The following is a 24,872-nucleotide window of genomic DNA, read 5'->3' as shown; positions in this document are numbered from 1 at the left end:
ATTAGTTCATTTTGAAATTTTGGACTAATTTAGTCCTTTATCTTTCAATATACATGAATTTAGTCATTTTAATTAAATTTTGTTAGGTTTATTTAATGTTTCGTACGCATTTCAAAATTGTATTTGAGTTATTTATAATGTTTGGCACATTTTTGCCTTAACGTTAAGTCAAATACTACTATAAAACGTGTTTGAAATGTCAAATAAACTTAACAAAATTTGATTAAAATAACTAAATTTACGTATTTCGAAAGATGAATGACTAAATTGGTTCAACATTTCGAAATCGACTAATTTCAAAATTGACTGAAAGTTAAGGGACAAAAACATATTTAACCCTTAAATTTATTTAAACATTTATACATATGAAGTTTCATTCCACATGGTTATAAAACATAATACAGTCTGCTGTTAACTATTGACCTAAAGTGTAATAAAATTGTAATTTTTTTTATAATATAATAATTATGATTTTATTACTTTTTGTTATCATAAAAAGAAACATGCATATGTTTTCATTAGTTTATTTATAAATTAAATTAAAAGTTTAGAGAAATTATACGATTTTTTTAATGCGTTAACTAATTTTAGATTGGAAAAAACTAACTTAATTATTGTTAATGAAGAAATTCATCCCAAGTCAATTAGCACCTGAATAAATATCCTTAAAAGGCAAAATGGATAATTGATTAATCGTTATTGCTTTAATCAAATTCATACTAATTTATTATCAGTGTTATTATATCTAAAGTAGATAGTCATTAAACGGCAATTAAAATTCTGAATACTAAATAAGTTTCCTTAATGGCAAATTGATAACATAGTTAGTTATACTGTCGGAAATGAGAACGTGCAAGAAATTCGTAATAGGAAAAAGAACATAAATATCGAAAATAAAGAAACTAATTTCTATTCAGTTTTTTATTTCAATTCTTTACATTAAATATAAGCTAAAAACAAAATATTTTTTTTTACTTATTTATAAAAATTAAAAAAATAAAATAAAGATCCTAAATGTTGTGTAAACCCAACAACCCATCTAAGATAACTTCTTCATTTAAAAGAAGAAGAAAATAGATTATTTTATGTTATATTCAGTAGTTAATTAACTAAAAAATAATCATAACTCGTTCAATCTTTATAGTGGTTGCCTATTTTTAATTGACCCATGGTACACATTTCAACATTCAATAGTTGAGTAATATTTATTTATGATAACATAAATGGATTAATTACACTTGGTCATTATCTATGCAATTCAATCCAATTTTTGGAGTTGAGAAGTTCAATATGCAAATATTTTATTTATAAGCACCATTGAATCAAGACAAAGTCCATATTAACACATTATTGGGTTCGTAATGCATTAATTAATAGTGGTAGTAGAGATGTGGTGTCATTGCTTCGACGAATAATGCGTTTGATGAACTATATTTAATTTAATAAGTTTATGAATTGGTTTAACAAAATAAAATATCTAATAATTAAATTTATCTCATTAATTTATAACATTTTATCACCATATGAATGTTTGAAATACGGGATCGAGAATTACACCCGCAAGAAACAAATTAACACTCAATGGTTAAGTTAAAAATAAAAAATTTTAGATAAACTAGTTTCTAAAACTGGTATTAATAAAATAAAAATAATTATTAAATAAATAACCTAAGGGAAATATGATATAAAAAATTTAATAATACAAAAAACTAATATATATATATATATATATATATGTATATAACATTGAAAAAAATTATAATACTTAAGTTTAAAATTCGTCAATATAGCATAATATTCTTTAGCAATAACAAATAAAAATCTAAAATGAAAGAGATAAAAGTTTTAGATACATTTAAAAAAAAATTAAGATGGGATTATGTTACGATTTTTTTTTTTGATGTACAATTATAACAGATATAAAAAACTTTTAAGAGAATCACGAATATTAATAAAACTATATCTGTTGATTTTTTTTTTTTAAATGATACCAAATGACCACATTTATCCTATAAAATACACGTGTACTCAATAATTAATAAAGGAAATAAGAAAAGAATTATAATATGATATTGAAACTATAAAGTGTCATATAAAAGAATTGATTGATCTCGTATAAGAAAATTTTAACCAGAAGCCAAGTATATTTTTTGAAGTTACTGACTTAATAAACCAATTTTTGTGTAATTTTGTTTTTTTTCAAACGAGTTTCCCAATTATTCCATTTTTCGATAATATATGTTTTTAAAATATACATTTGAACTGATCAATGTTGGTTGTTGACATATAAGTAAAGTGGTACTCACTTGTGTTTGAGTTCGTCAATTGAGTGGTCCAGAGTTTGAATTTTGATTATGTCATTTTCCCAATAAATTACATTTTATTATTTTGTTTTTTATCTCAATACTTTAAAAAAATCTCTTCATAGAAAACTAGGAAGTGTTAATATTACAGTATTTACTTTTTAAATGAGATGAGATAGGAAGCCATAATAAAGGTTAAACATGTAATAAGAGAATATCAAGAATAATGGGTAGTTTTGAAAATAGATGAAAGGTATAATAGTCTAATAGAAGTGCACACCAAAGAAAGTTATAAAAAAGGTATGCATTATACAATGGTGCAGATAATTCTATATATTTCTTCCTCGATATTGTAATACTCATTTTAATCATAATACTCATTTTCTTACCGTCTAATTTTTTATTTTGAATAAAATATTTATTTTTTAAACAAAACAAATAAGAACCCAAAATTAACTAAAAATGTAAAAATATCATTACCTAAATATTTATTTTTATCTACAAAACTACGTACAACTAATTTAATAACGAAAGAAGTTTGCTGACAAAGGTAAAATGATGATTTGGAAGAGAATAGTTCCAAAATCTGAATATGAGAATAAATAAAAATTATCACGAAACAAATTTTATGAATTAGCACTGATTTTGACTTGACTTCTCTCTCTGTGTTTACTCTCCCTAGCCAAAAAACAATTTGAATTAAAAAATGAAATTATACCACAGATAACTGGAACCTATAAAAAAAAGTTTTATTTTCTATTCCTAGGACAGGAAAGCACTTTGAATCTAATCACTAAGGTGCAGTTCACCTAATTGATACATTTCATGACGAACTTACAGTTTCATGAAGCATCACATCCTTCTCACGACCAATTAGCCTAGTCAAGCATCCCCATGCATAAACTCAATTTATTTCTAATGAAGAAACGAAAAAGTCCTTCAATTACGATATAGGTAACAATCCTGACAAAAAAAATCCAGCATATTACGCCATAGAAAATGAAAACCAGCAGATTTTATAGAAGCTTCCTTACAGAAGACTAGAATGAGTACCTGTATATTATGTTTGTTGCACTTGTCGGGAAATCTGTATCATCCAATCAGTATATCCATTATTAGCACCCAGCTGGTCCTCAAACAGGTTTGAAAGAAGAAGAAATCCTTCTCTGGGGTGTTCACCTTGCCTCACAAGGCGGCACAACTGGTAATATGCACGGTCACTACTTCTGAGCTTCTCAAGTACCTTTATCAGCCTCCGAGACATTTCATTATCATTCTCATTTAGAGTAACCTGTTCAACGAAACAAAACATATATACAATTGAAGATAGATGCCACCTTATTGAACCAGAGAAACAGAGGAGGAATACATCACAAGTCTGCAAAATTATTAAATAGGATATCGATCAACCCTGGCGTAAGTCTAAACCATCTAAGGGACACATTTAACACAAAATCCACTATGAATTCATTTTTTTTATCATGAAGCTGCAGCACTGAGAAATGCATACTAAATTTAGGTTCACATACCATATACTTTTTCAGCTCAAATGCAACAACACATCAATAATTTGTTCAAATACTTGGTGCTATCAATTATCCTAAATTTACCAAGCAAGCTCGATATAATAATGATTGTTTATAATTCAACAATCATATACATGTGCACGCGTCAGATTGCAGAGAGAAAGATTTGAACATTAACAAGCGTTAATGAAGAACCAAAAAACACTTATGAAGAAATTAGAAAAAGATGAGATAAAAACGAAAGTTTTAATAAACCCATGTACCGCGCTTTCTCCTAGTCTTTCTTGAATATAGAATACCTTTGATAACTCTGCTGCAAAGTTAGACCCAAGTAAGTTCTTAGCTATGTCAGGTGAAATCACTCTACCAAACCATAAAATGAACTGGAAGCCATCGTCATATATATAAAGGCCCCTAGAATCCAAGCTCTCCCTAGTCAAAGGTAACCTTCTATCAATGCTTTTCAAATCATCAGCCTGAACATATCACAAACAGAAATAATTCAAGGAGCAGACATTTAAACCATTTTCGTGATAAGTTTTCAAGCAGTGAATGCATACATTTAGAAGATATTCATCTAGTCGATGCAAAGTAGGGTAGAGAAGTTTCAACATCCTTTTTACTGGTAGGGTCATCATTGTGTGTCCAGCTGCACACCGTTCATCTAGTGAAACATCCCCATATCCACCACGGAGAGGTGCTGATCTACAAAGAGCTAAACCGTACAAGGGTAGGAACTTTAATGACTCAGGATAAATCATCCTATTCACCAAGCGCTGTTGTCCAGCATAGATATTTCGATAATCTCGGAGACCTTTCACAATTCCAAATTGTACAGCATACCGGGCTTCTTCAAGTTTATGGGATAATGTTTTCTCAATTGCTGCAAATATAAGAAACTGCTTAGGAAGATGAAAGAAACTATATCTATGATCCATAGATATGATGTAACTAGAATAGAAGTCATGTCACCCTACCCAGCCTACTAAACAGAGATAAAATTGCACCAGTATCAGCCAAGCGATACATCTCTACCAAGTCTTTAACTACTGGAGCTGCTGCTGTGTGTACTCTGATACGCCTTTCTCCACAAGATGCAGTATACCTATTTCAGTTAAGGACGACACCCTTTCTTGAAGAAGTTTCAGATTCTAATCGTACTGCCATAATGACCTTAACTGAACAAGTATGACAGACATCTACGTTGATGCAAAGCATAGAAGAAAAAACAATAAAAATACACAGTAAAATGTGCTAAAACAAAAATGAAAAGGATAAAATAAGTTCACTTTATTTTGTCTTTCGAATATAAATGACTTCATTCATGGCATAATAATCCCTAGGGAATAAACAATACCTAAGAATACATTTTCAATGCTAATAACAAAACACGGGAATCTATACTCCTAATTTAATATTCCTAGGAACTTTTTAATGAGTAACAAACATGAGAAATCTACATTCCCAAGTTCGTATTCGTAGGAATGAGTTTTTAATGCGTGACAAACATATGCTTAATTCGAAAACGTGATGGATGAGAAAGACCTCATGATTCATAGATGATTATGCTGCAAGAATGAACTTATACATCTATCTCACAAACGGCAGTATTATGAAACAAATCATTAAAAAATGATCAGAAAAAGATAAAGATTAGATGATTTATAATTATAACTCATCTCAAGGATTATGGAAGAAAGGATACAACAGTGCAACTTGGAAATACATTGTCTGATTTGTCAGTGATGTTTCTTCAAGTGATAACTGCATGGCAAAGGCTTTATCACAATCCACGGCTGGAAGTGCTAACAAATCTGTGGACCTTAGCATAAAGTTTCCATGATAAGTTGTGAAACGGACACCTAGAAGCACAAAAACAGTTAACAACTATCGTATTCTAGATATTTGTATATAATTGAATGCTTGCAGCAAGAGCCAGAAGAAAAACAAAAGGTAAGCAAGGAAAAAAATTTCAACGCAAACCTTTAGCGCATCTAATTCGCAATACCGCTTCCCAGCCAGTTTCTCTGGTAAGGTCTCTCCTTAGCTCATTTCTTAGTTTCTCCCCGTGAATTTCTGATTGGAAAGCTGGATAGTAATAGAGTTGACCAGCAGTATACTTTGCCAGAGTTCCTATAAATAATAAATTGTAAGTATATAGTGCACTTTGTCACCTATAAATATCTGTTTGTTAGCTGCAAGTGTATGTGCTTATAATACGACCACTTATACTAAAGGATGCAAATTTAATATAATTACAGGGAAAGAAAATGCATGCATTTGATCACGGCCAATTAAGGTGCATCACCAAATAATTGGCCAATGGCAACTAAGCAGTCAAGGAAAGGGAGATAACCCTTCGGTAGACACATTTGAGTGGCCCTCTTAGTTGACATCCACCCATCCTTAATCACACAGCACTATCAAACACCACAGGAGAGTAAAAATATGCTATTCGTTCAATTAAGTTTATTATTCAAAAGTTTAAATGAAATCGACTGAGAACTAAGAAAACCATTGGTAAGCAACATTATTTCATCAGAGAATCATCCTAAATATCCATTCCATGGAGAAGTTAAAGAAATTATAAATATTTACCTAGGGATGCGATGTCGGTGTACTTATCACTGAATGCATACACATTCACTGAGATTTGGTATTTAGAAAACTCAGCTGCCATTTGCTTGTAAAAGGGATCTTCTGGCAGTCTTAACACGTGTTCTTTATCTGTGCCATAAACTTTAGAATCATCTCCACGTAGTTTCAATCGACCAACACCAAGAGATGGGAGTGTGTTTTGAAAAACTAATAATTTCCCTCCAAGTTGACTCTATAGAGAGGCAGGAAAAATTCACAAAACAGAAATGCATAGGAAAGTATAATTTGGTAATTTGGTAAAGGGATGGAAAAAAGCACTAAAATTCTACAAATTCAAATGGACCCTCCTTTAAACTTAGCAAACCATGGGTTCCATCTCTGTGCATGTAACTTGGTTCATTATTATGATCTACCAGATTTATTCAGTGACATTTGGTTGTTTAGAGTGCCTAGTAGTAATAGAAGGTCCATCCTTGCAATTGAACAAAGTATCAAATATTAAAATTTAATTAAGATATTTCAATAATAACTGCCATGTTAGATGAATGATCTAGAACTGGGTTAAGATTTTCCCGCCATGATCCCAGGAAATACATTTACGCACACACACAAACACACAATACACACAGATAATAGAACATTATAACTAGTAAGTTTGCATTCACAATGTCTAACATTAAACATCTCACTCTTTAGCATGAAAACTAATCTTTTAAATCATATTGTAGCATTGTTTTAACTTTCAATTAATAGATGCCATGTTCAATGCATTTTGTGCAAAAAGGCTCACAACTGCTTATGAGTTGCAACCAAAACAACCTATAATAATAACAAGACCATTCAAAGTAGGAGGCAAAAAGGGACTAATATACCATAATCATAAAGGCAGCCTTCAGAGAAGGACCAAAAGCAGATTCCAGATTCACGTTGTCCTGGAACATGGATGGTAGACCATCAAGAAACGTTTCCACCACACTTCTTGATTCTGACAAGTTGACAAGGAGATCATCTGGCAGGGGAATAAATATGTCATCCAGATCTGAGACCACCAACATTTGTGGTTGAGTCAAGGATGACTGGAAAAGTGTAACATAGAATAATAAGCAAAAAAGTTGAGCCAATTAAGGAAAAGATAGAGATATATTAACAATATTAATACGAATAATACTGCAGACCTTCATGTTATAAAAATGTATTGCACTGTCAAAAGTTGCAAACCCTATTTGTGTTCGTGGAAAGCCCGGGAGCTCATCTAAACATGACCTGATTGTTTGGGCCACAACCTGGAATAAGAACAACATGAACCAACAACAAAGAATGGTGTGAGTTGGAATAAAAACTCCAGAATGCACTTGAAGCTGAACTTTATCTTGCACAGAAGAAATTAATTTTGGGTTGAACTGGATTTTGGCATCAGTAAACGAAAAAATACATCTACAAACTAGAGTTGCCAATAATAAACATTTGTTACGACCTAAGTCTACACACCGGCAGTTGTTCTCAGTAGTTGCAGGCTGACAAAGCATACACAGGCCAATTTTACAAAATCCACTTCAGTTCAAACAGTTTGCTAGAGTGATCCAGTTTTTAACATCTGGATGTTTTGTTACTAGCTCAACATTAACAGAACAATAGCCCAAACCCATACAGCCCATTCGTCCTCAGCCCATTATAATTCTTGTAAATACTTTTGTATGTAACCTTTTTTCTGATATACCTAGAGCAGATTCTAGAATAGTATGAGCTGTAAATTGGTTAGGCAATCCGTGTATATAACGTTGTGTTTTGGTTGAAATGAATAATAGCAATTCAAATCTTCACCTCAGGATCCTAAACCCATAGGATGCAAATGAGTTTACAAAATTAAGCGAAAACCGGATGGAAGTGTTGAACGGTACAAAACGCAATTGGTTGCAATGGGTTTTTCTCAAGTGGAAGGAGTTGATTTCTTTGAAACATTCTCTCCCGTGGTAAAAATGGCCACTATCTGTGACATCCTTGCTCTTGCTTCTGCAAATAGTTGGCAACTTCAACAGCTCGACGTGAATAATGCTTTCCTTCATGGTGATTTGTGTGAGGAAGTTTATATGACAATTCCTTTAGGACTACTCCGCTATAGCTCTTCTCAAAGTTGCAAACTCAAGAAATCTCTCTATAGCCACAAACAAGCTAGCCGTAAATGGTATGAATAGCTTTCTGATGTTCTTATTTCCTCCGGTTACAAACAATTACATGCAGGTCATAGTTTATTTATCAGACACGATAGAGATAAATTTAATGTCCTGTTAATATATGTGGATGACATTGTTTTAACTGGGAATTCTGCCGCTGAAATGGACAAAATCAAACATATTCTTCATTCAAACATTCGAAAGGATTTAGGAGCATTGAATTATTTTCTGGGCTTAGAAATAAACCAATTGTTGATGGCATATGTGTATCACAATGTAAATGCTGTCTTGAGTTACTTGTTGATTCTGGAATGATGGGTTGTAAACCTTGTTCAATGCCCAGTTCATTGCAGCTGTGTCAAGATGATTCTAGTGATCTTCTTGATGATCCTTTGTCCTACAAGCGTCTTGTTGGTCGTCTTATTTACCTCACCACAACACGCCCATACATTGTTTTTGCAACACAACAACTCAGCCAATTTATGACTCGTCCCACAAAGTTTCATCTAGGTGCTGCCAGGAGAGTCTTGATATGCTTGAAGGGTTCTCCAAGCAAAGGTCTTCAATTGAAGAGGGACACTCCAATACATTTAGTTGGATTTAGTGTGATGCAGATTGGGCGACTTGTGTTGAGACACCCAGATCAATCACAGGTTATTGCTTCTTCCTTGGAAACTCTCTAGTGTCAAGGAAAACAAAAAAGCAAAATACACTAAATACTGGAATCTCAACCAGGTGGGCACCCAAGACCCAGGTTTGTAAAAAAGTAGTTATTGCTTAGAGATTTGATGAAAAGTGTTTTTTTTATGGTTAAATACAATTACAAAAAAAATTCTTTTATTTTTAGAGGTAATCATAATTACTGTTTTGTTTAGAAGTTTCTCAAAACATTTCAAAGAAACTTCAATTAGATATTTTTTAGACTGTTGTTTTTCTCTTCAAAAACTTTAATTAACACACTAAAAATTCTTTAAAGTGAACTTTCAGGGAAAAGGAAAAGCAGAAAAATAAGGCTGGTAATATCGAAAAATTAGTGAAAACCTAACTTAACCAGATTTTAATGCGCAGATCACTAGATTGTCTAAACTGTAAATAAAAACATTTAAAAGACGATACATTATAGCCCAATCCTTTTGTTCAGGTTGATAAAAGAAATTGATCACATGCACCTGGCGAGCTGAGTTTCAAATACGCAAATCATGCACAAATACAAACAACATATTGCATACCTCTACAATTATTTTCATAAATCAGACCTGAAAACCCCTTGATCATGTTAATAAATTCATAGAATGCAGTGCAAATTATACATAGCTTCCAAGCTACAGTTATGCATAAGCTAGATTTCATATGAATAAAAAATTGCCACTCAAAAGAATGAAATCGCCAAGGTTATATAACAACAAAACCTACTAATGTTTAAAGTTCTCGAAGTGAAGTACTTACCTCAATCATTCCGCTTCTAACTGCAGATATGGAAACATCAATGAGGAAGAAATATACAGGAGGCATAGGAGGCCGCACCATATATTCTGCTGGGGCAACAAATTCTACAGTACCCTTTGTAAGCTCAGGTCGTTGATTCAAATCAACTCTTCTGCCAGTGGCATCTATTTGTGCATAATATTCACTAGGAACTGTACACAAGGCCAATAAATCAGCATCTTCAGAAAGATGAATTAAACCAATTAAACGTGCAAGCTACAATGAAGACAAACAGACAACTTTCATCACAGAATATCTTCATTAAGCATGGAGGTTACAAGTCTGGATTGATACCATAAGATTCAATATATTAGCATCTTAATAAAGACATTAAGCCAATCACATGGTCTCTGACACTACAATTCCACCTTGTAAAAGTAACAAGTGAACTATAACAATGATTTTATCAAGTGACCCTACGGAATTAAAATGGGAATAATACTGAAATAATGAATTTTCAGAAACAATAAGCATGTTCTTGTTTCAGAATTTGATGGACTGGAGTTTGGTCACTTTCAAATAATATATTAATATCTCCTAAACAGAACCTTAATTACTTTCAATTTTCTCCTTTAAATATGTACATTACTTCAATTTAATAAGAACCATAAAGCATGCTCTTCTATCAAAATGTAATGCACTGAAGTTTTAGGTCATTTTTCTTATTATAGATTTTTAATTACATCAACTTCCTTCTTATTTATTCTAAATTTGTGAAGCACATGAATGTAGATAGTACCGTCATTAAGCAAGGAGCAGGCATTGCACCGGAACTTTCTTCCGCCTTCAGTAAATTTGACATAGGGATTTATATATGTGCGGCATCTCCTACAGCGTACAACACCAGTTGCAGCAAAATTAACTATGGGTACCTCTTCCTGAAATCATAGAAAAATCAATATACGAAGAAAAAATAGTATGCCCACTATGAGTTACAAATAATTGAAAAGGATAGTGAGGCCCTAACCCCATCAGGAGGCTCTGCAAGCGGACATACAATTGCTCCAAGAGGAAGATGCCACCTTGAAATTAAGGACTGGGAATCAGGCATTCCACTGGTTGTGAGTCGTAGATATCTAGGATTGCAGTTCATGGGATACATATCAGCTAAAGACTTTGGCTCCTCGTCACCTTCCAATGGCCTTGGCAATTCTTTAGAATCAATGGACGGCTCCATGAGTCCAGGACGAGTTTGAATTGACAGCGAATTGAATTCTTCTGCCAAGCCATTAATGGCAACTGTAGGCTGTCCAGATCCCGGTTGTTGCATCGGCTGGACGCCTGACAGAGCAGCCATTGGGGGCTGCGAAACATAAACTCCTTGATGAGTTTGAAAAGGCAAAGGTGGTGCAGGGACAGGCCCATAATTTCCTTGATTTGAAGGGTTAGAGGAATGCACAGGGGAAGCTTGCATTTCTGAACCAACCTGTTTCTGCGGATATCCAGGAAAAGATGGCTGAAACACAGGAGGAGGAACAGTCGATCCTGGAAGTGCAGGAGGGGCAGACCCCATTGAAACAAACGGCGTGTGCGACTGAGGCGGAAGAGAAGCCGGAAAAGGCTGAGTTTGATCCGCAGAAGGTTGAAATGTTGGTTGTCCCATAGGTGGAGGAAACAGGGGAGGTGATTGAGTATTTGAGGAGAACTGTGTCATCGGAAAACGCTGGAAAGGTCCAGAAGCAGGTGGGGAATTGGAAGGAGGAGGCACTGAGGGGCCATTAAACTGGCCCGGTGGCGCAGATAATGAAAATGGTGTGGATGCCAAGGGAGGAGCAGGAGGAGTGGGTCTGAAAGAAGGAGGCTCTGGCCCAACCATGGTAGCAGTTGACGAAAAAGGTGCCATACCCCCCTGTGTTGCATCAAAGGGTGGTCTAGAAAGGAAGGCTGATCGACCAGGGTTTTCTGTCCCCATAATTTACGCAAACACAATGACAACAATCGAACCACTTAATTCATAGCTTCCGCTCTCGTCACCAAGCCTGACAGAGAAAACAATTCGATACAATTGATGCAGAAAAAGCCACTAAGTGTCTAACAAGTCATAGAATTCAGAGCAAAACAACATCTCACACAATTTAAGAAAATGATAACAAATGGAATGAATTATCAAACAGCAATGAGGAGAATCGAGTACGAATTGGTTAAAGTAAGAGACGGATCGAGAAAGGTGAAATTGAAATGGAGATCGCAGAAGAACACAATGAGAGACTTACCGATGGTGATGCGATAGGGCAAGAGGAGTTAGATCGGAGACGCATGTGCTGAATCAGAATCGAAATACTCAATCCTTGGTACCACTTGCTCAATGTTTCTTCCACCATCTCCTTCTCCCTACCCTGCAATCACACCATTCTCGTTGCTGTCCAATCTCTATATTCTCACAATATCATATTTCATTTTTCCCTTTTCGCTTTATTTGATTCACATAGAACCTCACCAAAATATCACTGCTACAACTTTTGTTTTATATAGTAGAAGCTAACCAATGGAAAAGGAAAACTACTTCACCCAAAATTCCAGACACTTTGATGGTATGTCAGTGGTCGCATTGCATATGAACAAATCATTTCTTTGACAATCTGCATAAAAATATACTCATTTGTTGTGATCCAACTCCTGTACCCAATCAAGGAATAGTTAGATTTCTAATCTACATAGCGATGCAAGTGAGCTTATGGACATGAACAATGACTTTATTTAATGAGATTAATTAAATAGAACGACATTGACAAAAATTTCATTATGTTTCATTGTCTACAAAACAAAATATATTTATAAATAGTAGAAACGTCATGTGAAAACATTAACATTATAACATGAAAAATCAATTGTCAAATATAATAACATAGATAAATAATTAATAAGTTATATAAAACAATAATTTCATTATATGATTAAACACTTATTCAAATATCATTATTCTTACACACTTAGCCATTAAACTCTCGTGCCATTACAAGTGTACCGTCTAAGCTTTCACGAGATGTTGTGGCCACCAATGGTTGAAACCGTTGTGTGTTTTTCCCTAATATATGTTTTTATCATTAAATGATGTTTTTTTTTGCTTAAATATCTTTTTCGTCATCATTTTTGTAGTGTTTGTTGCGGATGATCTTCGTTTCTACCAAATGTTTAAAATGATTCTCATTTTCGCAATTTATGTTTAATTTAGTCTTTTCTTCGTTTAAATTAGTAACGGAACACTATACATATTACATTGAATTGTGGGTATATTACGTGTACTGTAAAGATGTAGTAATTAGATATTTGGGGATAAATAGGTGAGCTAGGGTTTATCGTTGAACTACTAACATTGCACAAATTGCTACAACACTGTTGCCTCCAAAGATTACAACCAGAGGTAAAGGAAGAAGATTGGACCGTGACATGGGATTGCAGGAAGAAGAAGATTACAACAACACAAATTGGGAATGGAGGAAGAAGATTGCACCAACTGACCAACTGTCCAACAATTTATTTTCAAAATCCTAGCTCACCTATTTATTCTCAAATATCTAATTACTACCCATGTACAATACACATAATACACTCCAATACAATGTAATACAAACAGTATTCCGTTACTGATTTTAACGCCATCACAGAAAAAGAACTAAATTAAATACAAATTGCGAGAATGAGAACCATTTTAAACATTTAGTAAAAATGAAGACCATTCGCAACAAACACTACAAAAATGAGAACGAAAAAAATATTTAAGTGATGTTTTTTTTTATGGAACATAGACACGTCCATTACTCATAATCTTTGTTGGTTATGGAATATATTTGCAAATGCTTCACGAAGTTTCAAGGAGTTCATACTGGTTGGAGTTCAATTCTTCCCTAAGCGGAACTTAGACAACTTAGTAATAATATTGTAATACTGTTCAAACATTATTTAGAAACCGTTAACGTATGGTCCCGTAGCTCAGTTGGTTAGAGCGTTGGTCTTATGAGCCGAAGGTCGCGGGTTCGAGTCCCGCCGGGACCAATTTTTGACTTTTTTGTTTAATAGTAGATGTTTTCAGAGAAGGATAATGTACTTTAATGTGTGGTCTCGTAGCTCAGTTGGTTAGAGCGTTGGTCTTATGAGCCGAAGGTCGCGGGTTCGAGTCCCGCCGGGACCATTGGCACTATTTAGACTTATAATATTTTTTGACTCGACTTGAATTGTATACATGTCGAAGCTGGAAAGATTCCGTACAATAACTTGCAAATGTATTTAACTCCTCTGTCAATGTCCAGAGATTTTTAAGGGTCCCTGCACCTTGTTTCAACCTCAACTTTTGTTAGTTGGGAAAGTTCATTATTTCCCAACTATAGTAATAAATGATCTTAAAATTCTATCTTCTGCTTCACCAGCCACATGATTTTTACAACTAAAGAGTGTAATAGTTAGCATGGCCTAGTGCACCTTAGAATATGTTCCAACAGCTAATAAAAAGTTGAAAATGTTGGGTGGAAAATTTTTTGTTGCCCCATAAATTCAACTACGCTTAACAGAACTATTTAATATTAGGTAAAAACATTAACACGTCTTAAAAAATTTCGATGGTAAAATTTTAAACATTGGTTGTAGAGAAATACTTTTGTCTGAAAACTATGAGTTTAGTATTTTTCTTTTCAAGTTGAAAGATAACAATGTTTAATAGTGGGAGGGTGCATTAAAAGCAAAGGCCAGAAGTATTGGCACTATAAAAGGGGAGAGAAATGTGAGCATTTTCACCATGCAAAGAAGGGAGTTAGGATATAAAAGAAAATGGAGAAAGTGACTGAGGTGTTGGTGATGTTGGCCGTGGTGGTGTTGGTGAGTGCTTCCAATGTGGAAGGAGGAAGATTACTTAAGGAAGAGGAGAATGTGGAACAGCCCCAGAACTTCCCTGGATCCGGAGCCCTTGGAGGGATATTTCCAAGCCCAAGCCCAGGTTTCAGCTTCACCGGCGTGGGCTTTGGCCCAAACGGGTTTTGCACTTTCCCTGGTGGCTGTACCCCGACTCTGCCCACTTTTCCCGGAGGTGGTGGAGGGTTAGTACCTGTGCCACCACATGCATAGGAAAACGTGAGATGAGAGTTTTGTTGGCTACGGTAGAAGAAGACCATAATGCTGTTGTTGCTAAGTAAAAGAAGTTTAAGCTTTAGTTTACCTTTCTATGTATGAGTCTCTTAGGTATTGTTATGTATGAGTTTCTATTCGGGTGGTCTTACTACTATGGTAGAGTGTATGTGTGTATGTAGCTTCTTGCATGCTACAGTTTATTTATATAAACTTTATGAATTTTTTGTTTGCTCTTGACTCAACATTAACTTTAGAAGGTGGCACAGATGAGAGAGGTCACCCACAAAAACTCTAAAGAATAAGAACATATATATACAAGTTTTGTATCTACTCAACATGATGAAACTGTTACCAAATGATGAGATTGTTGCAGACCTGTAAGAGCATGTTATTAAGCCTGCTATCGCTGAGAAGTACATGGATGAGGAGACAAATTTGCGTCTGAAATCGATGTAGTCGTTTTGTGATTGGTGGTCCACGTGGCGATGCAGGTGTCACAGGGCGCAAAATCATTGTTGACACATATGGTGGTTGGAAGCTCGTAGTGGTGGGGCTTTCCATGGGAAGAACCCTACCAAGTGGGATAGTAGCAGAGTCTATATTGCTAGACAGGCTGCCAAGAGAAATGTGGCCAATGGACTTGCCAGAAGGTGCATTGTGCAGATATAATACGCAATTGCTGTTGCTCAGACATTATTTGTCTGTTGACACTTTTGGCACATGAAAGATTCATGACAAGGACATTTTGAAGCTTGTGAAATGAAAACTTTGACTTCAGGCCTCGAATGATTACCATTAGTTTGGAGCTTAACAGTGCAAATGCCAGGTTCTTGAAAACTGCTGCTTTTGGCCGTTTTGGAAGAGATGACCCGTATTTCACATGGGAAGTGATGAAGACTCTTAAGTGGGAATAGCGACATGAATAAAGCTGATTGCCAAGAAAATATGCTACATCTCTATCTGTTTTCATACCTATCCATGGTGATTTTGCCTTTACTTTTGTATCATTGTAAGTAACTATTGTAGTGTGAAATGCAATGGTCTAAGCGATAAAAATCACGACAAGGTACAGCCATGAACTGGTTTATTTTACTTTTCCCCAGTGACAAGGCCAACGAATTTATCAAATAAATCTAGTAAAAAGCTATCAGATTCTGTACATACCCCAAATAATTTGGGTTCTTATAAATAACACCCACCTTCATACACAAATAATATATCCTTCTACAACAAATACCTATTCTTCTACAACAAAATAAAGGAAAAGAAAACACAAAAATTAACATTATCCCCTGCTCAGCCTCTGCCATACCCATCTCGGGTAGGCAAATCCAAGAATCTAACCAGACAAAAATAAAATAAATCACTCACTTTATACACACCACTTATCCTAAAAAAGAATCTCATTCTCCTTAGCTCATGCCAGCAGTTACCTTCCACTTTCTGATCTAGAACCTTGAATGTCACTCCCATCCGTGTCAGAACTATCCTTATGGGATTCAATTTCTGAGTTAACCCCATTATTTCTTCGATGCCTACGGTCCTGAGCATCCAGCAATTGAAACAAATCAAATGTCAGTCTAAAATATTTTAGTAAAACTAATTGTCCCTTAAGTATGGGAACATATGAATCCACTTATGATCTATGAAAACTGAAAGGTTGATGCCAAGTGATCCACATCCTGAAGTAGGTCCAACCAGCTTGACCCAAGATTAGTCAGAGGCCAAAAAGGCTTTTGAATATCAGGGCAAAATCAACAATTAGAAAAAAAGATCATGTTAATGGTGACAGCATAACAAACCTCTCTAGCTAAAGGGTACTCCTCTGACTCAAGCATGCGCACAACTTGGCCCATCTTAGGTCTTTTTTCTGAATCTGGATCTACACATCTCAAAGCAGTTAAGAGCGCCCGTTTCAAAGCCCTGGTAGATGGCTTCACCTCAATGTTTGGGTCCACCACTTCTTCTGATCGTCTGTTTCCAACCATCATCTTCAGCCAATCAACCATGTTAACCTGACGGTATTGTAGTTCATTGTACATGTTAGTCAAAATTCCTACATCAGAATTTGTCATAACAAACTAATGTAGAAAATAAGCAACTGAGAAGAACACAAAGAACATCTGAATTTTGTTGTTGTAAAAATCGAGCACAAGATCCTCAACAGGTATATTTCCTGCCTTCTGCATAAACTAATCACTGAGAATAAGGTAATAACTAACAAAAAATAAACTGGGAAGGTAAATCCCTAGCTGATAATGTTGATTAATTAAATCCCTAACTAACTTCAAATCCTTATTTCCCGTATGGAAGACCTAAATAAACAAGCCATCTAAATTCGGCATCATAGTCATAAACGAGACCACAACAGCAGCAGTCATTGCATTCACGTTATAAATGTGAACAGGAAGAAGAATGAATGAGAAATATAGAACTGATTCATCAATACTGCAACAGCCAGTCCAAGGCAAGTTCTAGTGATAAGAAAGGAATGAAGTCATTGTTTTAAAAACTTTTTCCATTGGATCTATATATAGTATAGTGATCTAACAATGAACCAGATTTAGGGACTGTATTGAAAAGGTTTTTGAGTTTACCGGCTCTAGAATTTTGAAATTCTGGGGACCTGCTTAAATCCCCAAAAATTATGATGTTAATCAATAGCATCTACAAATAATTATTACATGCACCCAGCTGGAGTTCATATGTAGCACGGATAAAATGGAGGTGATCAGGCACTCCACCTTTATATCCTAAAATTTAGCCAATGGTGTATGACATTTAGAGCATTTTAAGGCCAGGGATATGACTTATAAAAGGAAGGGAAATAAGTTTGGTAGAGAGGACCCAAGGACCCATAGTTGCAATAGATAACATTGCTCGCATTCTAGAAAATGTTTAAATTTTTTACTGATTATAGCTTACGAAGTCAATATTAACTCCTCTAGGTGTTTTCAGTTGGAAACTGAATTTTTCACCATAATGACCCATGATTTCATTTTCTAATAGTATTGGGTACAAGAATTATAAATATATTTCATAAATTAGCTATGCATCATAGCATCATAACAGAAAAAGTACAAGCTATTCAGTAGAACTGAGTGCATAAAAATAGGTTCCGTTTTAAATGTGTCTAACTAGACCCATTTAGGAATCAGAATAATTTTATCCTGAAGTTGGCTACAATATGGTAGGAGAAATGCCTAGCAAAGCAACATACTGACGCTCTGTTATTGGTTGAGGTGCACATAAAAATTTGCTCAATAATAGAGCAAGAGTTAAAAAAACGAGTAAAGGAGTATGTTCCTAACATTTTTCAGTAAGATAAAGTAATGTTACATGTCTAAAAACAGATGTTCAGATAATAGGCCAGAAAATGTAGAAACATGAGCTGCAATTAACAACTAATGCCAATACAAAAACAGATTTTTTTTTTGGGATGAACAAGTCAAACTCAAAAGGTAATGCTTTACGATTATTTGGTGAATTGAATGAAGTTTTAACAAGAACAAATTCTTCAACATGGATTTTCTCATAAAAGATTACTCACTTCCTGTGCTGGGCGACCATAATCGACTGGATCTCTTCCAGTAATTGCTTCCAATAGCACAACACCAAAGCTATACACATCACTTTTTTCATTTAGAAGACCAGTATTTGCATATTCAGGGGCCACATATCTGTCAGTTGTACGGAGAAAAAAAGAAAGAATAAATATAAGGATCCAACTCATCAAAGTTTGTCAACAATATTGTGTGGAAAAAGGAAATAGTGAAGAGCAAATAAGTAACAGACCCAAAGGTTCCCATAACTCGTGTTGCAACATGACTCTTCCCAGAACCCAGTAACTTGGCCAGGCCAAAATCAGAAACCTTGGCATTAAAGTCATCATCAATTAATATGTTGCTTGACTTGATATCTCGATGCACAACCTTTGGCTCAATCGCTTCATGCAAATATGCAAGCCTGAAACAAATATGTTGCTCTAAATTAGGACCAAATGATAACCTTAAGAACTTTATGAGGAATACAGAAGCCTGAAGAAGCATAGACACAGCAACTCACCCCTTAGCTGTGCCAAGGAGAATCTTGATACGTGCTTCCCAGGTAAGATATCCATGATGTCGCATAGCTCCGTGAAGCCATTGCTCTAAGTTTCCATTACTGACGTATTCATAGACTAACATCCTGAAATATAATTAAGAAAACATACTTAAATTGTTGTGTTGAACTTGAGACCGACCTGACGAATATGCAACTCATAAAGGTATTTTCATAATTTTATGATTCTGCCAGTTATAATTCCATTCCTCTAAGAAATTTGTTGAGACTATGCATGTTGAGACTGCAATGTAATTGACAAGTTGGGTACCTGTGAGTCCCCTCCATGCAGTACCCCAAAAGTCGAACCAAATTTTTATGCCGAACATGGCCAATAGCTTCAACTTCCACTCTAAATTCTTTCTCAGCTTGACCACTACAGAAAGGGGGAAGAGAAAGTAGTCAAAGTTTGGTAGAAGTATGAGGATTAAAAACAAAAGTTCGAATAAATTCAATGCCATAGACATTGTGCTGGAACTCACATGTTATTGAGTATCTTTTTAACTGCCACTGGAGTCCCATTGATCAACTGTCCCCGGTAAACAACTCCATACCCGCCCTCACCAATTACATTTTCTTTTGAAAAACGGTTTGTAGCAAGTTCGAGATCCCTCAGAGTAAACCAGTGACCCCAACCCAAGTGAGAAAATTCTGGAAGACCAGAGAGAGGTGAAGGAGCTGTTATAGGGTATGAAGAAGATGGCATGTACATTCCAACCGAGCCAGAGCTAATCTCCTCCCCTGATTGTGACCCTCCACCATCTTTCTCCAAGTAATGAAACGAATCCGAGTGACTACCACTATCTCCGTGCTTCTTCTTCCCAACACCTAAATGGAGCATAACTTTGTCTGATTCTTTGTCACTGGATTTATCATGAATTGTCAGAAGTATTCCTTCACGTGGAACAAATCCATTCGCCGGCACTTGCTCAACTCGCACTTCTGTGATTTCCTTTGAGACAGTAGGTATATGACTAACAGGAACCCTATCCCTGGCTTTTCTAGACTTCTTCCTTGAAGTAAGGCAGAATGAGAGCACACAGAGGATGACAATGATAAACAATCCAACCGCAATTCCAATTACTTCCCAAACCTTAAGATCAAAAACAGGAGTTTTCACGGACAATTCTTCTTTAAGATCAGCACCCATCTCTCAGAACCCCTGAACCCTGCAATATACATGTAATAAAAGAAGAGATAAGCTGCATTATAACCCAAAAGTGACATCAATATTCAAATTGTCGATGCATTATGCACGAGGAATATGAGCAGGTATCTGTTACCACTAGACTACGACACAAAAAGCAAACAGAATATTCACCGCACCATAAACCAGCCTTGATTGGTTCATAATAGAAAAGCACAAGCATTTCAGAACAACAAGCATTCATAGACAACAAGAAAAACAAGAAAGGAACCCTAAAAGCAAAGGCACGGACTTCAAAGCATTACCTATCAACGTGGATTGCCGAGCGAGATTCACAGAGACAAGCACCACATACCCCAGATCACCACATCTCAAAAAAGGAACACCAAACAGAAAAAGGCCAGATCTTTGACCAAATAGAAGCCCAAAAAGATGGAACCCTGACAACCCAGTAGTGAAAAAGTGATGAAAATTGAAAAGTCTTAGTGGGTTGGGGAAATGTGAGGGCAAATCTAAGCAGTGTTGAGAATGGGAGTGGTGGGTAGGGGTGATAAGAAGAAAGGGTGGAGTTATGAGTGAGAGGGAATAGATGCGTTAGAAGGGATACGCATACAGATACATCCAATTCAAAATTTCCAGTGCAGTAAAAGAAAGATTAGAGAAGAGAACAGAAGCATGCAATGCAATTGTGATTGTGATGTATCTCTGATGTGAGTCCTCTTGCGATGGATTAGATATTCTCATGCCATCGGTTACGAACATAAACATTACTGACTAATAGTATGAAAAATTGAATTCACCCTCATCCTTTACATTTTCCATTTTTATTCTGTTCTCGTTCTTCCATTTGACTCCATTGTTACCTCTTTATTTACTCTCTTTCACTTCCAACTATGCTGCGTAACAGATCGTCTTATATAAATTACCGTAAAGAATTATCCAGACATCGTTATGTCTTTTTTTTTGTACTAAATTTATTGTCTAAATAAATATTGGATAAAATCGTATTATATATGCACAGTATTAAATTATTATTATTACCATTATTGCTATCAAAACCTGGTGTTTTTAACGATATTTATGGAAATTTTAATTTAAAATAAACTGGCTTAATAATGATCATTTATGGTATTTTAATTTAAAATAAATAATAATAATAATTTATTTAATGAAAGTTAACTAGGATTTAGTCCACAAAAGAAGAAAGATAACAACCATGAAATTAAACTGAAGACTGTTCCTTCGTATCAACTATTTTAGTTTCTTCTATGATTATATATCCTTCAGTTATTATCTTTGCTACTATATTATCCGGATAAACTGTATAATCGTTGATAATATAATAGTAGTAATATAATAATAAAAGTATTCATAAACTATCTACAATTAGATCTTATCTTGACATTTTTTATTTTATTTGTTTGTATTATTTAAAGTTGTTAAATATTTAATAGAATATTATTTTAGTGTAGTGATTATCTAACCATCAAAACAAATAATTATAAATCATAAAATATAGATGAATATTTTAATGTATAAATAGTCATTTTTCACATGTATTTTAATTAATTTTAGTATTGAGGTGTGTTTTGAAATAATACATGTGTTGTTCTATTAAATCCAATAGTTTCATATTGTTTAAAATCGAGGTCAAATATAGTTTAATTATCACTTCCTTTTTTATTTTACAAAACATTTTATAAAGATATAATTATAATGGAACACGGTTTAAAGTAAACAATATATCGGGAATGCAGTAGTTGATTTTAAAAATACTGACAAACTTACGATCAAAACATTAGCACCATATGTGGGGATGGTCACTTCCCTTGGACTCAAGGATTTATTCTGGTATACTTAATAGTTTCACATCGTTCAGAGTTGAGTTCAAAAACAATTTAAATATTTATTCCTCTTTTTACCTTTTAAGAAGTCTTTTGAGTACAAAGTTATGACAAAGTTTCATGTTTCGAAGAGAACAATACCTCAGAAACATGGTGATTCATCCTAAAAGTATTGTCGGAGTTGCAGATGTAACATATCTGTTAAATAAAAAAGGTTGGATGATGAAATAATTATAAAAGAAATTAACCATAGAGATAGTTTTTTTAATCGGTGAAATTGAAAAATATATTACTTCTGTAGGGTCATTTTTATTCTTCTAAAAATCTCCAGTCTTCATTCTGAAAATGAGTTTAACTTGCATAGATTGTGTGGTATACGTAGATATAATTTATTTTCTTACAGTGAAGGTTTTATTTTATTTAAAGTTTTTTTGAAGTGTGCTTATGCTTGTTAAGCGAACAACATAACTTTATTTATAATATAGTATATATAAAATGTTGGGATTTTTAACGCTTTTAGAAATACTAGAGATATGAGATATGTTATTTGGAGAAACATTTTGTTGTGTTTTATTGATATACCCTATATATAAAGTAAAATATAAAATAATATCAAGTATACAATATTTAGAATATCTCACTCCTAAACTAAAATAATAACTAATTTCTAAAACTGAAATATGTCTCTGCAACTGAAATATTATCTAAAAATTATTTAAATAAAAAATATATTAAGTAATATTTTCACCCTTCCTCCCTGCTTAATATTTGTTTATTTAGATTTTATATTTTTATATTTGATTCTCCATCTTTTGATGTTTGATTTTCTCCTCTTATTTTTGGAGATATGAGATATGTTATTCGGAGAAACATTTTGTTGTAATTTTTGTTTTTCTTTTTCTTCTATGGCATCACATCTTTCTTCAATTTGATATTTTTCTTTGTATTTATCTTCTTCTAGTTTTGATCATTCCTTCATACTCACTTTATTTCTAGCACATTCCTCTTTCACTTTAGTATTTTTTATCACACAAACTTTATTTTCAAAGGAGACCTTATGACCTTTCTCTAATATTTGAGCAACACTTAACAAGTTTTGGGGTAATCTCAAGAACATATAAGACATCAAAAATTAATTTGATACCTAAATGAGTTTTAATTGAAATTGTTTTGGTACCTTTCACAACCAGTTGTTCTTCATTTCCAATTTTTATCTTGAAAATATTTGATTTATTGAGCTCCTTGAAAAGTTCTCTATCATGAGTCATGTGATTTGTGCAACCGCTATCTATAATCTAATCTTTTGTAGATTCGTTGGTTGTGACACATGATGTTGTAAGAAGTAGTTTCTCCTCTAATTTATCCTCCACAATCAGAACATCTTCTTGAGAATCTTGGGATTTGCATACCTTTTTCACATGTCCCAATTGACTGCAATTGTGACATTTGAAAGAATATATAACCAAAACCCATATATAACCATAACACATAACCATAACCCATAACTCATATATAACCAAAACATATGAAAGAATATAAAATCCAACTGTGGTATCAAAGCCTATGGTTCAGGATGATTGACCGCATAACCATAACCAAAAAAGAGTCTTGAGTCATCTAAGTGACTGATTGCATAACCATCACCAAAAGGGGTCACCATACACCTGAAGGGAAATATATACCATATGAAAAAAAAGGACTCGCCACTGAGGGAAGATTGTTGGGAATAGTCCAAGTGTGAGTCAAAGTCTCACATTGGATAGAATAGACAAAGTTAAACACTATATAAGAATAAAAACTCATACTATCATTGTCTTAAGGTTTTTGGGTAAAAGGTGATGTCAAATACCTTATATGTGTTAGAGCAATGTCATATAATCGTATGGTACCACAAACATATAAAATATAAAAGAATACAAAACCCAACATAAAATACCATTAATAAATTTTTCAAACGTAATAATAACTTGATATAGATAATTATGAAGTTTTGAAACGTTCATTAATAAAACAATATTTGAAATCATAAAAAATTTAATTAGAAAATAATTTAAAAATGAAAACTTAAAAATATGACAAATTATCAAATTTTTAATTGAAATTTAAAAAATTTATAAAATAGAATAGATATTTAAATTTATTAAAAAGTTTTATTTAGAAACAAATATAAAAATAGAAGTCACAATTTTTTTATGATTATTTTAAGAAGTTTGAGTATTATAACATTTATTTTTTCTTTTTCTAAATAATTTGAATAACAAAAATATATTTAAAATTCTAAGTCAAAATTTGGTTCAAATTTCGACCGGTTTTCAGTGTAAAGTGATCACATTAAAGGTAAGTAGGAATGACAAATAAACTCATCCATGTGGATATTGTTCGAACTCGTTTCCATTTTGACAGAAAATCTCCATATTGATTGCGTATGAAGAATACTCGTATTTTTCAATTCCGTATGTGATGAAATGGGATGTTCATATCTGCCTCGTTCGTGTCTCATGCTTGACATAATACTCATTGTTGCATATTGTCGTCCCCGCTTAAATATTTCAAATACTCTCAGTTTGTTAAGTAACTTATATATATATATATATATATATATATATATATATATATATATATATATATATATATATATA

General features: G+C 33.8%; 2 protein-coding genes, 2 non-coding genes and 2 pseudogenes across 5 annotated transcripts; 4 read left to right on the top strand and 2 right to left on the bottom strand.

Moving 5' to 3' along the window:
* Nucleotides 1–2,877: 2,877 nt before the first annotated feature.
* Nucleotides 2,878–12,754, bottom strand: LOC114190725 (protein transport protein SEC24 A-like). 2 transcript variants are annotated; one of them, XM_028079712.2, is made up of 14 exons: nucleotides 12,297–12,754; nucleotides 11,051–12,062; nucleotides 10,823–10,961; nucleotides 10,045–10,235; nucleotides 7,603–7,710; nucleotides 7,300–7,503; nucleotides 6,428–6,659; nucleotides 5,813–5,962; nucleotides 5,535–5,691; nucleotides 4,807–4,934; nucleotides 4,390–4,712; nucleotides 4,093–4,305; nucleotides 3,357–3,594; nucleotides 2,878–3,266 (listed from the first exon to the last, which is right to left on the bottom strand). In XM_028079712.2, the coding sequence occupies exons 2-13, from the start codon at nucleotides 11,993–11,995 to the stop codon at nucleotides 3,364–3,366; spliced, it is 3,021 nt and encodes a 1,006-aa protein (XP_027935513.2). In that variant the 5' UTR covers nucleotides 11,996–12,062; nucleotides 12,297–12,754; the 3' UTR covers nucleotides 2,878–3,266; nucleotides 3,357–3,363. The 2 variants fall into 2 exon arrangements, with proteins under 2 accessions (XP_027935513.2, XP_027935515.2); XM_028079714.2 differs by having other exon boundaries at nucleotides 4,129–4,305; nucleotides 12,297–12,751.
* Nucleotides 12,755–14,002: 1,248 nt separating this feature from the next.
* Nucleotides 14,003–14,076, top strand: TRNAI-UAU (transfer RNA isoleucine (anticodon UAU)). Its single transcript has one exon. It is a non-coding gene; the product is annotated as a tRNA-Ile (tRNA).
* Nucleotides 14,077–14,138: 62 nt separating this feature from the next.
* On the top strand, nucleotides 14,139–14,212 carry TRNAI-UAU (transfer RNA isoleucine (anticodon UAU)). Its single transcript has one exon. It is a non-coding gene; the product is annotated as a tRNA-Ile (tRNA).
* A 693-nt stretch (nucleotides 14,213–14,905) lies between these two features.
* Nucleotides 14,906–15,370, top strand: LOC146884805 (uncharacterized; annotated as a pseudogene).
* Nucleotides 15,240–16,201, top strand: LOC114191329 (S-adenosylmethionine synthase 1-like; annotated as a pseudogene).
* Nucleotides 16,202–16,260: 59 nt separating this feature from the next.
* Nucleotides 16,261–20,977, bottom strand: LOC114191962 (putative receptor-like protein kinase At5g18500). The gene is made up of 8 exons (XM_028081439.2): nucleotides 20,695–20,977; nucleotides 19,725–20,411; nucleotides 19,514–19,618; nucleotides 19,207–19,329; nucleotides 18,937–19,107; nucleotides 18,692–18,821; nucleotides 16,944–17,156; nucleotides 16,261–16,684 (listed from the first exon to the last, which is right to left on the bottom strand). The coding sequence occupies exons 2-8, from the start codon at nucleotides 20,390–20,392 to the stop codon at nucleotides 16,571–16,573; spliced, it is 1,524 nt and encodes a 507-aa protein (XP_027937240.1). The 5' UTR covers nucleotides 20,393–20,411; nucleotides 20,695–20,977; the 3' UTR covers nucleotides 16,261–16,570.
* Nucleotides 20,978–24,872: the final 3,895 nt, after the last annotated feature.

This window comes from Vigna unguiculata, chromosome 7 (genome assembly GCF_037176805.1).
Source record: "Vigna unguiculata cultivar grain cowpea cultivar isolate G323 ecotype 2 chromosome 7, ASM3717680v1, whole genome shotgun sequence".
NCBI classification, from domain to species: domain Eukaryota; kingdom Viridiplantae; phylum Streptophyta; class Magnoliopsida; order Fabales; family Fabaceae; genus Vigna; species Vigna unguiculata.
The sequence above is the reverse complement of the archived record's forward strand: the minus strand, read 5'-3'. Positions and strand labels throughout refer to the sequence as shown.